This window comes from Balaenoptera physalus (assembly GCF_965194825.1).
Source record: "Balaenoptera physalus genome assembly, chromosome: 4".
Taxonomy (NCBI): Eukaryota; Metazoa; Chordata; class Mammalia; order Artiodactyla; family Balaenopteridae; genus Balaenoptera; species Balaenoptera physalus.
This window is the reverse complement of record NC_138891.1, coordinates 77,107,151-77,123,480: the sequence shown is the minus strand read 5'-3', so window position 1 is coordinate 77,123,480 and position 16,330 is coordinate 77,107,151. Positions and strand designations below refer to the sequence as shown.

The 16,330-nt window shown below is 45.6% G+C and overlaps 1 protein-coding gene across 7 annotated transcripts in view; it reads right to left on the bottom strand.

Annotated features, from left to right (window-relative positions):
- Positions 1-16,330, bottom strand: part of MYLK (myosin light chain kinase) — a 270,332-nt gene that overhangs the window by 112,312 nt on the left and 141,690 nt on the right. For all 7 annotated transcript variants that reach the window (XM_082460944.1, XM_082460943.1, XM_082460942.1 and 4 more), the window contains 6 exons: positions 8,833-8,881; positions 7,749-7,914; positions 6,619-6,784; positions 4,178-4,196; positions 2,473-3,008; positions 1,698-1,904 (listed from right to left, as the gene is read on the bottom strand). In XM_082460944.1, coding sequence (XP_082317070.1) covers positions 1,698-1,904; positions 2,473-3,008; positions 4,178-4,196; positions 6,619-6,784; positions 7,749-7,914; positions 8,833-8,881 — 1,143 coding nt within the window. The remainder of the gene's footprint in view (positions 1-1,697; positions 1,905-2,472; positions 3,009-4,177; positions 4,197-6,618; positions 6,785-7,748; positions 7,915-8,832; positions 8,882-16,330) is intronic.

Here is a 16,330-nt window from a genome sequence, read left to right as displayed (position 1 = left end):
CCTCCAAATGAATGGATAACATTCCTTGCAGAGGAATTCACAAATGTAGTAAAATTCCCAATTAAGAAGTGAGTCAATGGTATACAGTGAAAAGAGAGACTACCTCTCACCCCTTCCTGGACCCCCAGTTTCTCTTCCTAGAGGTAACTTGTGGACCCTTCCAGAAATGTTTACGCACACACAAGCATCAGTTTGCTTTGTGTACATAGATTTTTTTTCCGTTAACACAAAGAGCATATGATACACACGGCTCTCTCTGTACTTGGCTTGTCCCCCGTACTAACATATCTTGGACAGGTTTCACTAGCAGGGTCTACAGGTCAGGCACATTCGTTCCCCTGGCTTCATGGCATCTTACTGTGTGAATGAACTAGTAAGCTCTTTTTTGGGAAACATTTATTATGGCAAATTTCAAACATACACAAAAGTAGAGAAAGCTGTATAGTGAATCATCATATCCCTGTTTCTCAACTTTCATAATGGCCAATCTCACTTCATTCATACCCCCCACTGAGTCCCACCACACATGGATTATATCTGAAGTAAATATCAGAAATCATATCATTTCACCAGTAAATAACTCAACTTATATCTCTAAAATATATGGACTTTGAAAAAAATCACCACGAGATCCACCATCACATCTTAAAAATAGCACTAACTCCTTTATACTGAATATCTTGTCAGTGCTCAAATTTTCCTGATGTTCTTATAAAAAACATTTTTTTAAAGGTGTCTCCATCGGGATCCAGGCAAAGTCCATGTATTGCAACTATTGGTGTCTCTTATGTGTCTTTTCATCTAAGTTTCCTACAGTTTGTTCCTTCTTTCCTTTTGGCTTGCAATTTACTTGTTGAAAAAATAGGTGAAGGTTATTTGTCTCATAGAGTTTCCATCAGCCTGCAATGTGCTGTGGTTTAATAAGTTCTTCAATAGTATGACATGAGTGTAGGGTCCCTAAATAGCATTTAAAGTGAAGGGGAAGGGGAAATCTTATAGAGAGATAGATGGGTGCAAGGCTATTGAACACAGTTCTGTTACAGTAGTGAAAAAATGGAAACAATAGAAACAATCTAAATGGAAACAATAAGGCCATGCCTAAACATCATTCTATGAAATATTATATGGCCATTACAAAGCATGCTTTTAAACGATATTAAAAAATATAGAAAGAAATGGTATAGAAAGATGCTTATGTAACGTGAGCAAATTAGAATAGTAAGCAGTATACAAACAGCACAAATCTAAATTTGTTTTTAAAATATTAAACTATCATTTATTTCTGAGTCATAAGATTATATACATTCTTTAAATTCCTCTCAATGAACATGCACTACTTTTATAAACAGACACTATAATGAGCACAAAAGATGTGGCACTCACATCACCTCACATCACTCTCAGTGTGTCGATCTTGTTCTCTGTGGTTACCAAAGTGAGACTTGGCAGCTCACAGCTGGGCTGGGCCTGGGGCCTGGGCATGTTTATTCTGAGGTGATTCGGATGTGAACTCCTGATCAGGAATCACTCTCCTGGAGCAGTGACTCTGGCCTTGGCCGGTGGGTGGGGGCGATGTTTCTGTCGGGTGGTACACCCTGGGCTGGGGGCTGCAGGAGGTGACGCTTGTGCGGTGTATGAAGCACCCCACAAAGGTCCTCCCTCAGGGAACCCGGGGTGACCTGGAGGAATGTACTCACTTTTCACCAGGAGGGTCCAGCCACAGGACACCCGGCCTCGGACATTGGCAGCTGTGCAGCTGTAGTTCCCGCTGTCCCTGGCCCGGGCTCTCAGGAGGCAGAGGTAATGGGTCCCCCCAGCTTCATAAACCTCGATGGTGCCTTCTCTTCTCCTCAAGGGGGAACCGTCCAGGAACCAGGTCACTTCAGGCTTCGGGATCCCTGAAACTACAGGGCCAGGTGAAGGACGGGAGGCCCCCGAGAGCACGCTGGACTTGTGGGGCGCAGGCAGGGGCGGAGAGGCTGAGCCGGAGGGCAGAGCTCAGTCCCGCGTGCAGCCGCCCTCCCGCTTGAACCCGCTTTCTTACCCCTCCACCCCACATCCCACATCCCAAGACGGAGGCAGGGTCCTTGGGGAGGAGGGCTACAAGGTGATAAGCTAGGTCTCCAGATCAGCCAGAGGGAGGAAAGAGGAGGGGACCCTGCGTCTTGTGTGTGGTGGAGATGGTGGTGATGGGTTTCCCGCGGAGGGTGGTGAGAAATTAGGGCTCAGGGTCAGTGCTGTCTCCAACCATGAACAGTGGGTCACTGCTGGGAGTTCCTCCAGAACAAGAGACATGACGAGGTTGAGTCCTTCCGGAGGGGAGACCCCTGTAAGGTGCTTCCCAGGGTTGGGGAAGGGGCTCTAGTCCAAGGGGCCGGGGATACAGGAGACTCTGACCACTTAGCCAAAGGAAGGGAGTGGCCACCCGGGGGCTAAGTGTGGGCACCAGCGGCCTCAGGCAGCTCCACTCACCCTCGCATCTGAACTTGACTGGCTGATCCTCACTGACTTCCTGGCTTTGGGGCTTGCTCTCAAATTTGGGGAATGTTGTGTCCCCCTGGCCCTCCGTGGGGACCTTCCTGGTAGCAACCTGGCTCACAGTGTCTTGGCTTCCCAGGCCACACTGCCTGGTGTGGAGGGCGGCTGGAGGGCGAGCAGCTGGCTTCTCCCTCTCTTCTCTGGAAGGAGACAGGGCACCCGAGACTGGCACTCTCGGTGCCAGCTGCGCTTTTGCGGCCTGCAGGGTGATGGTGCTGGAAGTCTTCTGCAGGATGGGGGTCCTCAGGGCCTTTCCGGGCGAGTCGCCCGATGGCTCCGGCTCAGATTCCCTCGGGGGCTGAGGCTGGCTCCCCGTGGCCCAGGTCGGGGAGCCACCTCTCTGGATGCTGGAGCAGTTCTTACTCTCAGCTGCAGCCTCCAGGCCATCCAGTTTCAGCCCCTGAGCGATTCCATTGGTCACTTCCTTACTGATGTCTGAATTGGCCACCTTTGTTCCTCTCACAAGCGACCTGTTTGGCGGGTGTGTGGCGGGGGACAGCGGGGCAGAAGAAGGGATGGAACAATCATCTGGTTACGCATTACAAGCCCAGACTCCAGGGATTACAAAAGCCCACAGATCAAGACAGAGTAAGAGCCGAAGTCTTTCTCTGCCGTTTGCTCAGTTTCCAGCCAGAAAACAAGCAGCCATTCTCGGTCTTCCCTGCCCCTCATCCCCAGCCCGGTGTTCTACCCACACTCATTACATCCGCCCTTTTTCTCTTCTCCACGAGCCCCGACCTGGTTCAGACACGTGGTGTCCGCTGTCCACACGGGCCCTAACCCGTGTTCCACAGGGCACGGACAGTCTATCTTTTAAAAACATAAATTGAATGATGCCATTTTAAGCTTAAGAATTTCCAACAGCTTTTCCACTCGATTAAGAGTAAAACTGAGCTGTTCAAGACGGCCTGCAGGGATGCCAAGTGGGAGCTGGCTCTGCGTGGACCCCCCCCCCAAGACACTGTCTCCAGTGCCTACCAGGCTGCAGCCCCCCAGGGTTCTTTGGGCCCCAGGCTCCCTCTCACCTCACCACTTTCACACTTGCAACACCTGTGTTTGGGATACTTTCTCCCTGAGCTTTTCTTCTCTTAGCTCATGCTACTCCTCACAGGCCTGAGCTCAAACATCAAGCTTTCAAAAAGGGGTTCTCTGACCCTCTACTCCAAATTAGCGCTTCGCGTAGACTTATGTTTAGCGCTTATGTTTTGTGTGGCTCTGTTTAAGGCCCTTCTCTACACTAGACAGCTCACCATGCATACCCAGCATCTAGCACAGAGCCTCACGCTCAGGAAAGCAAGCTCTCCCGATGAAGATGTGCTGGGTGAGCAAGTAGATTCTGGCCTTGAACGTGGAGAGCATCCTTGCAGAGCAGTGCCCTTCCTAATGACAGCTAACTAGTAAAGATACTGAGCAGGGTCTGCGAGAGTCTCAATGCTGATGACAAGCCTGACACAGAACCTGGACAGCAAATTACAATAGAATAAAATTAAACACCCCAAATAAAACAATGCCCCCCAAACAGTCAGTTCTCCCCCCTATACGGTGACTCAGAAATTCAGGGCGTTTCTTGATTACAAGCCCTCTTTTCTCTCAGGGCATTTCAAGATGGAAACATGATAATCACAAAGCCTACACATACCTATTGGCATTGTCCAAGCCTGGAAAAAGGGAGAAGGTAGAAAGACCGTTAGTGGAATGTTTTATACACCAAGAACAGAAAGTGATAAGACAACAATATCTTGTTTATGACAGAGTTTGGCTTCCCAAACTCTCACTTTCCCCATCACCTATGGTCCTCCCTCCCTCTCTCCTTTCAGCTTCCCTGGTCCTGAACTTCTTGGGTTAATCTGAGAAACTCCTCTGAGCCCTGGAGACACTGTTAAGCTTCCAGCACGGCCCTGGGCCCTTTATGGCAGCCTCTGCTGCCCCGCCCTGGGCACTGGAGCTTCCTGTTCTCTAGCCCACAGAAGGAAACAAAAACCACTCTACTGAAAACTTCAAACCCAAACAGTTTAACCTGCATGTGGCCCTCAAAAGAAACCCCCAGTGATCATTTTTGACAAATACCTGCTTCATTTTAAAGTGTACAGAGAAAGTGTAATTTTATTCAGTTCTTCAAAGAAAAAACATACAATTACTAGATATGTTTTTCTTGCCACATGATTTTAAAACATTTTTATCACGGAAAATTACAAAATATACAATAGTACAGAGAAGGGTATAACAAACACTGAAAGCCTACACCCAGATTAGGGAAATATCAACCTTTTGCCAATCTTATCTATCCCTTTTTGTTTTGGTTATTTGAGGGGCTTTTTCTGGGAATATTTTCAAACAAAATATCATTAAGTGCTTCAGAAGGAAACTTCTTTAATTCAGTGCCAGGGCAAGTAAAGGGAAAGGAACTAAAACACTTCTCCAGATGACTAACAGCAGGTCCTGAGTCTGTAGTGAGTTGTGAAGTCAAATGCTATGGTCAGGACAAGGGTTTTTTCTTTCTTTTTTTTTTAATTGCCAACGTTTTCTTATGTGGTAGTCCTACACTTTATTTATTTACTTTAAAATATTTATTTATTTATTTATTTATTTTGGCTGCACCAGGTCTTAGTTGTGGCACGTGGGATCTTTTTTTTTTTTTTTAGTTTCAGCATGTGGGATCTAGTTCCCCAACCAGGGATCGAACCCGGGTCCCCTGCATTGGGAGCGTGGAGTCTTACCCACTGGACCACCAGGAAAGTCCCCAGGGTTTTTTCTTTTAATGGTGTAGAATGGAAGAGAAAATGCCAGCATGTACTGTACATAATACTACTCAGGATTGTTTCATAAAACTTGTTTTAGTTAAATCTCTCTCTCTCTCTCTCTCTCCGTCTGTCTGTCTGTCTGTCTATCTATCTATCTATCTATCTATCTATCTATCTATCTATCTATCTATCTATCTATCTATCTATCTATCTATCTATCTCCTGGGTTGCAATGTAGAATAAATTTGTTTCTGTGGGTAGTGAACACACTTGGGCCAAAAATGTACAGAAAGCAAGAAGGGGTATTTTCTGAGAAAGGAAAGAGATGGGGAAGAGGACAATCAAAGAAATGAGGATAAGAAAGGAGGAGGAGGGCTTCCCTGGTGGCGCAGTGGTTGAGAATCTGCCTGCCAATGCAGGGGACACGGGTTCGAGCCCTGGTCTGGGAAGATCCCACATGCTGTGGAGCAACTAGGCCCGTGAGCCACAACTACTGAGCCTGTGCGTCTGGAGCCTGTTCTCTGCAACGAGAGAGGCCGTGATAGTGAGAGGCCCATGCACCGCGATGAAGAGTGGCCTCCGCTTGCCGCAACTAGAGAAAGCCCTCGCACAGAAACGAAGACCCAACACAGCCAAAAATAATAAAAATAAATAAATAAATTTAAAAAAAAAAAAGAAAGGAGGAGGAGAGAGTAAGGTCATTTCCCTCCCAGATCCCCAAATCCCAGCCCGCTGAAGGTTCCCGCTAGAATGAAGTGACGTCAATCCCCTTCCCCCTCCACACACTCTGGCTTCCCCAGGCTGGACTTGGCAGAACCAAGGGGAATGTAAGGGAGAGGCATATTCAAAGAGATTTCAAGAGAAGAGTTTACTGGGGCTGATGACTACAGCAAGAAGAGACAGCGAGTCAAAGGCGATGCTGAAATGCCCAGTCTGGTGGGAAGCAAAGAGTTACGCTGAGGGAGCACCTGATCTGAATGACAGGAAGGATGACAAGATCAATTTCAGGCAGGTTAAATCTGAGGTGATGGCAAGACATTAGCAATGCCCACTCTTCCAAAAGGCAATTAGAGATGTAAATAAAAAAGGAGTCTGAGCAAGAAGGAAAAACTGAACACAGGTGTGCAGACACACGTGAAACATCTTCCTCCGTGGCCGTGTCTGTGCTACCTGCTTACCCTTTCTTCTGATTCAAGACCCTGCCCCTGGGGAGGGACACATGAGTAGGTAAGTGTGACACGTGTAACACACAGACACGTAATGAACAAGCAGCTCCTTCTAGGAGGGTAGGGACTCCAGGAAGGGACGGTCCAGCACTAGCCCTCCCACCACCTGATACCTTGGATGGAGAGCTCAGCAGACATGGAGGCCTTCCCTGACCCATTCACCACCATGCACGTGTATACTCCCACGTCATCTTGGTTGACCTCGTGGATTTCCAGGACTTGCATCCCATTCTTCTCAGACATAGACACACGGGAACTGGGCTGCAGGGGAACATCTCCCTGTGGATGGCATAGGCAGCTTGGTCAGAGAAACTGCTCACCTTTTGACTCTGTCCTACCTCCTGCCAATCCAGGTGGGACAGACACCAGGCGTGCACAGCAGGGCCCTCTGCTCTGGGCTCTGTCAACATGCTTGGAGAGCAGCCTGAGGGCACCCCTAGGGCCCTGACCCGAGGCGCATAGATGCGCTGTGGTGTTCGGTCCAGCTGAGGGCAGGTGTATGGAACCTGTTTCAAAGGAGCCCTAGTTTGAGGTGGGAAATCCTATTTTCCTCACTTTAGTTCTCCTCTGCCTCTCTCTTCCTTTTATTGATGTTCCAGAGTCAGTACAGGAGAATTAGGAAACAGGGAAAAGGCATCCTGTCACTCATTTTTATCCAGGAGTTCCATCTGTGAAAAAGCTCCTCTCCCTGGCCTTGACCCCCAGGGCTCCTCACTGCCCTGTTAACATGGGCTGCGCCCCCTCCCCACTGCTGCCTCCTCTTCCCCCTCCCCCACCTCCTCCCCCACCTCTGTCTTCACATTGTTCAGCCCTGAATGATTTATAAAGCACTCCCACGTGGAGCCTGCCAACAGTATTTGGAGGTAGGTGGGATTATCTCTGCCTCATAGATAAGGAAACTGGGGTTCTAAGAGATCAAATGCTTTGCCCAGCATCTCATGCTTTGTCAATCAGGGAGCTGTGGCTTGAAATCAGCCCCAGACTTCAAACTCCACTCTCCTGACATGGTCAGGTCTGTCTTGACTCGGAAGTTTTATACTGTTTTGTGAGTGTGTGGATTACAGGACATCGTGGGCTGAGCAACACAGGGAGAGTGTGCAAACAGGGGCAAGAACAGGCACGGCTACCAAACACATGAGAACCTCGAGGACACTCTACGGTTGAAGTGGAAGGGACTGATTGGGAAGACAGACTCCCAGTAGTCCAGGGATCTAACCCAGAGTCAGGGCAGACAAAACCTCACCTTGAGCCAGGAGACCTGTGGCTGGGGCCGGCCAGTGATCTTGCAGGAGAATCGCCCCATCTGTCCTTCTTTGACCACCGCTCGGCCCAGCTTAGTAGCAAACTTTGGTGGGCATTCTCCCCAGATGCTAGGACGGGTCTCCACCGCAGGGGCTGCAAATCTGTCCCTGGAAAGAAATCAGCAGAGAATCTACAGCAATGCAGATCCTTTTCTCTCTGTCCCCACCCAACTTACTTAAGTTGGGCTCAGAAACCAGCAAAGGGCAACCTTCCCAATTCCGTGCCTCAAACACACTTCTGGAAAAATCTGTGGCACCAAAACCTATTTCCTCCACCTCCTGGGCATGCAGCTAGCCTTCAGTTACTAGCCTCCCTTGAAGTTAGGTATGCTTGAATTCTACTGAGGTCTGGCCAAAGCTGGGCTTTGGCCAACAGACTGTGAGCAGAAAGCAGAAACACCATGTGCCATTTCTAGGCTGGACCCATCAAAACCTCCTGTGCTATTCTCCACAGTCTCTCTTGCCCACTTTTCTGGCTAGATGCAGGGAGTCCTGCTGAGGCTCCAAGGCCTAGGAGATGATGGAGCCACAAAACAGAAGGAGCCTGGGTCCCTGAAAGATAATGGGAAGGTTTTCCACCTGTCCAAGAATATGTGAACTGACTTTTCTTGAGTAAGAAATCACCTTTCCCTGTGTCAAGCCATTGAGATTTGGGGGCTTGTCTGTTACAGCAGCCACTGTTACTTACCCTCACCAATTTAGGCTTACTTGCCATAAGAAATTCACATACTGACTGCCTCTTCTAAGTCTGCTTGTTTAAGTCTTCTATTGCCTTGGTTGTTAGGGACCCCTGCAGACTATGGCCACATAGCCCACTTCCATTTAGCAACTGGACTAGTCAAAGGGGTATCTATAGAGGCCTCCAGGTCAGGAGGTGCCGTGTGACTGACACATCACCCCCCAATAGGCTCCCGCTTTAGTTATCATAACCCAAGATGTTTGAGAAGACTTGCTCCCCAGGCTGTTCTGCCAAGGCCTCAGGAAACGCCAGTTACCTTACGCTGGGTTGGACATCCTGGAACTTACCCCAAGGCTTTGGAAACAAGAGGCTGACCATGCTTCTTCACAAAGCCCTCTGCAAGTAGGAAACAAAGAGAAAGAGGCTTGAAAAGTCCGGTCTGAGCCACAAACTGGGAGCAACAAAAGCCAGAAAGAGTCAGTGGGGGCGGGGGGTAACAGTTCACCCTGACCTAGCCCATACTGGGTCAGGCTCTATGGTGGGCACTTTACATGCATCGTTGCACTGATTTCCCGCAATACTTTAAGGAGGCTGGTATTACATCATCCTTCTAATTTTTTAAACAGGTGAGAAAAATGAGATTCGGAGACATGAAGTCACCCACTTGAGTCACAGAGCCAGTAATGGTACAGGAAAGCATCCCGGTCTACCTATTCTAGAACACTCCACCATTCTGCTGAGTGGTTATATGCCCCTGCACCTTCCACTCGGGGATGATCTGTGGCGATCAGGACCTCTCCAGAAAAGGAGCCAGTTGAACGGACAGGGGAGATGCACATGCATCTCTCTTACTACATCTATTCCTGTCTGACCCAATCACCACTCCACCCTTCCACTTAAAGCCCAGCAAACAGCAGGATCTGTCCTGCTGGAATGGAGCAGATCACAGGAGACAAGCTCCAGAGCGGCCAGCACCTCCCAGAACCTGCACCAGCAGGACACTGGGCACTGCCGGTCCTGGGTGAGGTGCTGCTGTGCTGGGCCGGAAGCAGTTAAATAGCAGACTCTGCAAGGCGGCTGGGGTCGGCTCCTTTATCCAACTGCTGCTGCTGGGAGGAACAACTCATACCGTGACCAGGAAGTGACTATAAAGCAGTGGGGTGTTTTTGAGGAATGGGGAGGGGGAGAGGAGGACATTTTTGAGATGACAATCAGCCTGGAAGTTTTCTCTTTCTGTGACAAACTGGGAATGTTTATAAAACTCCACACAAGGCACGCATGGAAAGGGTAGAAGTCATTCCCTGATATCAGCAGTCAGCTGCAATGGTAGATCTGCAGGGTGTCTCCCGGAAAAGGGTAAACTTCCTTAAATTCCAGCACTGATCACATCTATGCGAATGCATAGGAACATAGGAATGGAAGGTGAAGATCATGGCTGAGTACTTCCCTCAGCCATATCTGGTTTAAAGTTATACCAGGACCTTAGTGAAAAAGGGTTAATAACAATGCCTGCATCACATTTAAGTTGTGATGCCATATGGGTTGACAATTGTTGTACATGCATTCTGCTTAACATAACTATTTAGTGAGCCGTGTATAGTTTTCATCCCATAATGTGGGTTTAGTTCTCGTCATTCAATTCTCTGTTCAAGGTTAAAAGAACTTATAAGCTGATAAAAGGAGAGACCTGTTCTGGGAGGGCCCAACTGACAACTGCAGTCAAGATGCTGGGGTCCCTCGGACACCACTGGAGGAAGTTCTTTTAGAAAGTATTTGAGCAAATGAGAATCATCAGCTTTAAAGATGCTCTGCTCTTAGATCAGCATCTTCCTTTCTGTCTCTCCAGTTAAAGGAAACGATGCTAAAAGTAGGAAAGAAAGTTTACAGAGCTACTCACTTTGGTCTTGTTTGTAGTAGTAAATATTGGAAACAACATAAATGTCACACAGTAGGGAGACAATAAGTGGCTTAGTAAAATGTACAATTAGACATCTTATTCTGCCACCAAATTATGTTTAAGAATATATGAAACATGCAGAAATATTATATCATTTGCTCTTCAGCACACTCCAGCTGGGCTGTGATCCTCTCCATTCCACTGAGCTCCATTCCGACCACCATCTTGCCAAACGCAGTGGTTAATCCTCTTCACAATCTCACTCAGTAGCACTTGACAGCAGGGGCCACTCCTCTCCAAAGCACTTTCTCCTCCAGACTCTCCTGCTTTTACCACGTTGCCCATTCTTTCCTCAACCTCCTTCTCTTCTGGAACTTTATCTCTGAGAGCGCCCTAGGGCTGAGTCTTGGGTCCTCTCCTCAGCTCTATGGACTCTTCCCCAGGGGGGTCTTAGTCCCATAGCTTTAAATAATATCCATAATAACTCCCAAACCATACTCCCACCAGAACTTTTTATTCCTCAGAAGTATCCAGGCCAGTGCCCAGCACATAGTAGGGATTCAAATATTTGTTAAACGAATGAATTTTATGAAAAAAAGAGCAGCATGCAAAATTTTCTATTCAACGTGATCATAATCAGGTAAAAATAAGATAAAATACCCAAACATAGTGAAACAACCAGAAGAAAATATATCAAAACGTAATTGCCTCTTATACATGCTCTATTCCACAGCATTAGGCACACACCAATCACTAAGACTCTCATCTAAAATATCCAGGTACCCTTCACTGCACTTATCATGCTACTGTACCACTCATTTCACATTGGGGTAAAGATTTGATAAAAATTAGACTGGTCAATAGATAACCAACAAGGACCTACTGTATAGCACAAGGAACTACACTCAAGATTCTGTAATAACCTATAAGGGAAAAGAATCTGAAAAGGAATATGTGTACATATAACTGAATCACTGTGCTGTACACCTGAAACCAACACGATATTGTAAATCAACTATACTTTAATAAAAATAAATTAATTAATTTAAAAAATTAGACTGATCAACAGATGAATGGATAAACAATACAAGGTCTATCTATACAATGAAATATTATTCAGCCATGCAGAGGAATAAAGTAATAATACATGCTACAACACAGATTAACCTTGAAAATTTTTGCTAAGTGAAAAAAGCCAGACACACAAAAAATGTATGATTCCATTTATATGAAATGTTCTGAAGAGGCAAATCCACAGAGACAGAAGGCAGATTGAGTGGTTGCCAGGGGCTGGGGGAGGGGGGAGTGGAGTGACTGCTCAGTGGGTATGGGGTTTCTATTTGGGGTGATGAAAAGTTCTGGAGCTAGACAGTGGTGATGGCTGCACACCCTTGTGAATGTACTTAATGCCACTGAGTTGCATGCTTCAAAATGGTTAAAATGGCAAATTTTATGTAATATGTATTTTATCACAATAAAAAAATTATACTAAGAACCTTTAAAACTCTTGAGAGCCAAATGTCTCAATCCAAAGGCTAAAATTCCTTTACTCCTTAAAAGATAGAGCAAAAGTATGGCATTTCCTCAAAGAATAGCAAAAGTGTGCTGTTTGGAGGTACTTCTGTATCAGAGTAACAGCAGTTTATGGTACAATCCAAAGGTAACATATAAAGCAGTCAGTTAGAAATGGAATTGAGGAATGCTCATCTTAATGTGTGTCAACACCAGAGACATACATCAAAGCAAACAGAGAATTTGGGCTAAAATAGCTAACAGAGTCTATTTATAGACAAAAATTTGAAGTTGCAAATTGTCAGATAAGGCAAAATTAATTTTGTGAAAGTATGAAAATCTGGCAGAACAGCAAGGCTATGTAGAAAAATAAGTGGAAAGGGGATTAAGGTAGAAATGCCAAAAATAGAAGAGTAAGTTAAGAGAATTGGTGAAGACAGGATCGAGTTAGTGAGAGGGAAAAAAAAGGCCAAGGCACCAAAGGTATTTAAACAGTCATCTCAGATTTTTCAAGGCTGAGTAAAAGAGGATGCTAGCAGGTTTTCGGAGTGAAAAGTTCAATAGTGGAGATACTAAGCACATTTTGTCAAAGACTGAGTAGACACAGAGAATGCTGCCGAAAAGGGGAATAATGTGATCATGATGGTAAGAAGAAGAAATACTTCTAAAAATGTGCGATGATATAATTTGTCATCCAAACAGAGACTCTGGACACTGAAAGGGGCATAATTAATAATTCTGCCCGGACACAGGAGTAAATCAGGACTGTTCCAGGCAATCCAGGGAGCAGTCACCCCACTTGCAGGCAACTTCAAAGCAGATTTTAAGGACTGCTTAAAATAGTGGTTCTTCACTCAATCAGAACAAATACCCACTTTTTATAACATGTATTTAGCAATGTCCCCTGTGCCATGTTGAATCAATATTTGCCGCTAACCATCCACATATATAATTTCAAAAAGAAAACAAATGTAAAGCCCTGACTAAAATGTTAAGGCGAAACAAAAGGAAAGGGAAGTATAATAATGTTTATTTCAATATGAAATTTCAATATTTCGATACCGTCCATCAATAGATGGTCAAGCATGTCTATTTCAATGTAAATGCTCAGGCACTTTAGAAGACATAACGAAATAGATTCCTGCACTGACTCATATGCATGTTTGGATTTGAAGGTGAATGATCAAAAAACACACTGTACAAGTAGTCATGGAAATGAAGGAACACAGGTATACAGGTGGATGCTAGCATAAGAAGTAGTGTTAGCAATGTTATATGTCAATTATATCTCAATAAAGAGAAAAAAAGAAAAAATTAGTATAGTAGAAAGAAAAAGTAGTGTTAGGATAAATAACAGAGAAGACATATAACAAAGAAAGAATGAAACCTTAAAAGAAGATAACACAGCAAGACAAGTTACAGACCACTGAAGTAGAGAAAATGGGGAAAAAAATGACTGTAAGTGTGGCGTCAAAACAATTTTCTGCTGTATGACATGGGATCCTTGAGACCTCATCTGTACTAAAACACTGATTCAGTCCCTATTATGCATAAGGCATTAGTTAGAGCTTCAGCAAGTGGACTGATGTGTGTAATAAAAGCTAGAATAAAACTTGAGCCTTAAGAGAAAGGCAAAGTGCTTCTAAGATGGGGGAGGGGACACCCCAGAGCAGGGCCTATTGAAGATCTTGAGTTTCAGTTTAAAGCTGGATCATTGGAGAATTCGAAGGGAGGGAATGGTAAGATCCCATCTGAATTTTCTGAAAGATATTTTTAGCAGCAATGTGGAGATTAGAGTGGGGTATGGGTAGAACTGGGGAGACCATTTGGAAATCTGTGCAACAGGACAGAGTGGATGGACCACGATGGTGGTAGTGGGGACAAATGAGAACTGGCGCAGCAGGATCTGGTGACTGACCAGTGAAGGGGAGGGAGGGAGCACTTGAGGATGACGAGGTGGCTGGGCTGCCCTGCTTCCAAAGGAGGTTTGGGTTATCACCTGTCAAGGTTTCAGCTGTGTCTTCCGGAGGCCACTAAAGTCCTAACCATAAATGTTAATGCATCTCTGCCAGGGGCTGCCTGTCACTGTATAAATGGGGGCCTCACCCTATATAAACAGTTCACTCTACAGCCTCCACTCAGGCAGGGAGCTTTGGAGGTCACTGCCACAGTCCACATTCACTGGAATGTACACATGTACGTTATTCTTACACTATGACACTCAATAACAAGTACAGTTGACCTTTGAAGAACACAGCGGTTAGGGATGCCAATGCTGTGCAGTGGAAAATCCACGTACTCTATCTCTGCCTCAAAAATGAAGGAATTGATACATGACTCACCCAAGGGCAGGAAGCTGAAGCTGTTCTGTAGAATCAGGACTCAAACCCTAGTTCTTTTGATTCTGCATATTGTGGTTTCTAATTGAACACAAACTTCCTCCCACACTTAGTTAATTTAAATATCTATAAAATGAAAATACAGGTACTCTATTTATTGAAAAAAAATCCATATATAAGTGGACTCATGCAGTTCAAAACTGTTGTTCAAGGGTCAACCATACATCCTTGCATAGAGGCTAAGGAGGTTATCCCAGGGCGCCTAGTAGACATTTCAGGAGTTCTATTTGCGTCCCCAGGAAACTGATGCACTAAAGAACCAATTCTTCCTCAGGGGGTTGAAATAAAATATCCACCACTTGGAAGACAAATTACTTCCTGGTCATTGATGGATAAGGTAGTCATATGTCCTACCCAATGAGTTCAAAGGAGTAGTGACACAAAGTTTTGTTTTGGAGGGGGGAATAGTTCAATAAATTGCAGCCAGTGATCTCTCAACTGTCTTAAATAAGTACTCTAAAGAGGAATTTAGATCCTCTGCAGAGACAAAATAGCTGTTTTCTTCAGAGTCTTCTTTCCGAGGCCAAGGATCACAGGCATCCCAGCTCATTTCTCAAGAGTCACTTTCCACTGTGATTCCCTCCCAAAACACCAAGCCAAGTAGCAGGTATTCCCTTCAGTACTTAAGTCATAAAGACTGATTTTGTATCAATTTATCAGGAAGGAAACAAAGAGAAATTTACCTCTGGTTTGAGCCGCTCCCCACTTGCGGGTCTGATGTGGTAGGAGCCATCTGGCTGTGGCTACCGTACAGGTGTCTGACCAGAGGCCACCCAGTGAGCAAGTGCAGCATATGGGAAGGTTATTTTAAGCATGGTTCTGGAGAAATTCATTGTACTAATAAGCAACCCATTTTTGTTGGGGATCATGCAAAGTGATGGTGTATCAAAGACTAATGGAACACATGAAAAATCTGTGATCGTAATGCTTGTAATAAACCCATGTGTTCAGAAAAATACAAGTAAAGTTAAAAAGATTCATGAAGCAAAGCAAGCACATAGTAGGTCTGTCCCTCAAGCTGTGGCTAAGGGCAGCAGTTCATCTGGAGAGCTACATGCCGTAGGAAGATGGAAAAGCAACAATTAAGGGCAGAATCGTCCACTCATACTCTGGAACGGATATGACTGTAAAAACCGCCTCGCCTCGTGCTCCAGACCTCCCACAGTCTCCTCCCAATCTGTCTTTCAGCTTTATTTCCCACTACTCTCTGCTCCTGCCTGTCTACTCACCCCACCCTCCACCCCAGGCCCTAACTCTTAACCACTTTCCTCCCATCCCCAGAATCAGAATCAGAATCTGCCATCCAAATCTCACTCGCTCTGTCCGGGCTAGCCAACTCCCTCCTCCTCCAAGAAGATATCGCAGACCATTTCAGCCTCCAGATGTCTCATCCTCCTCTAAGTTTACAGAGCGGAAGTGCCAATCATTTGGCAAATAAACCTGTGCTGCCTTGGGGTTGTGTTTTTACTTAGCTTTTAATGTGTCTAGGTCTTAGCTGACCAACCAGGTTCTTGCAGAAAGGATCTGACAAAGCATTTCATCTCCCACATGGCACCGCACAAAGCCAGCATTTCCTAAATACATCCTGATGTTGTTGCTTAATTGCAACATAACAATGAAATATGAGGTCAAGAAAGTCAGTCTCTTGAGAGCAATAACCAAGTCTTGCTGCTCTTAGATCTCAGCACAAAGTTAGCACACGCAATGAAGTCTGATGAATGAAGAAGAGGCTAGAACTACAAGCAACTGGGAAAGGTCTGGGGGTGGAGATGGGAGAAATGGGTAGAGGAGTTAGAGATGGGAAGAAAAGATGGAAGCTGGGCCAGCCAGGGGTACTGGCGTGTATTTTGGAGGGAAAAAGAGGCAAAGTGAAACTGGAAGGTGAAAACAACAGAGGGAAGGGAGAAGGAGATTTGGAAGGCATGCTTCAAGAACAGAATGGGACCAAGTCATTTGTCATCTAACTCTTCCGTGTAGCAAATAAGTGAGGCAGTCTTGACACACAACTGTTTCACAGCAAAGAGACTGGAGGGGCAA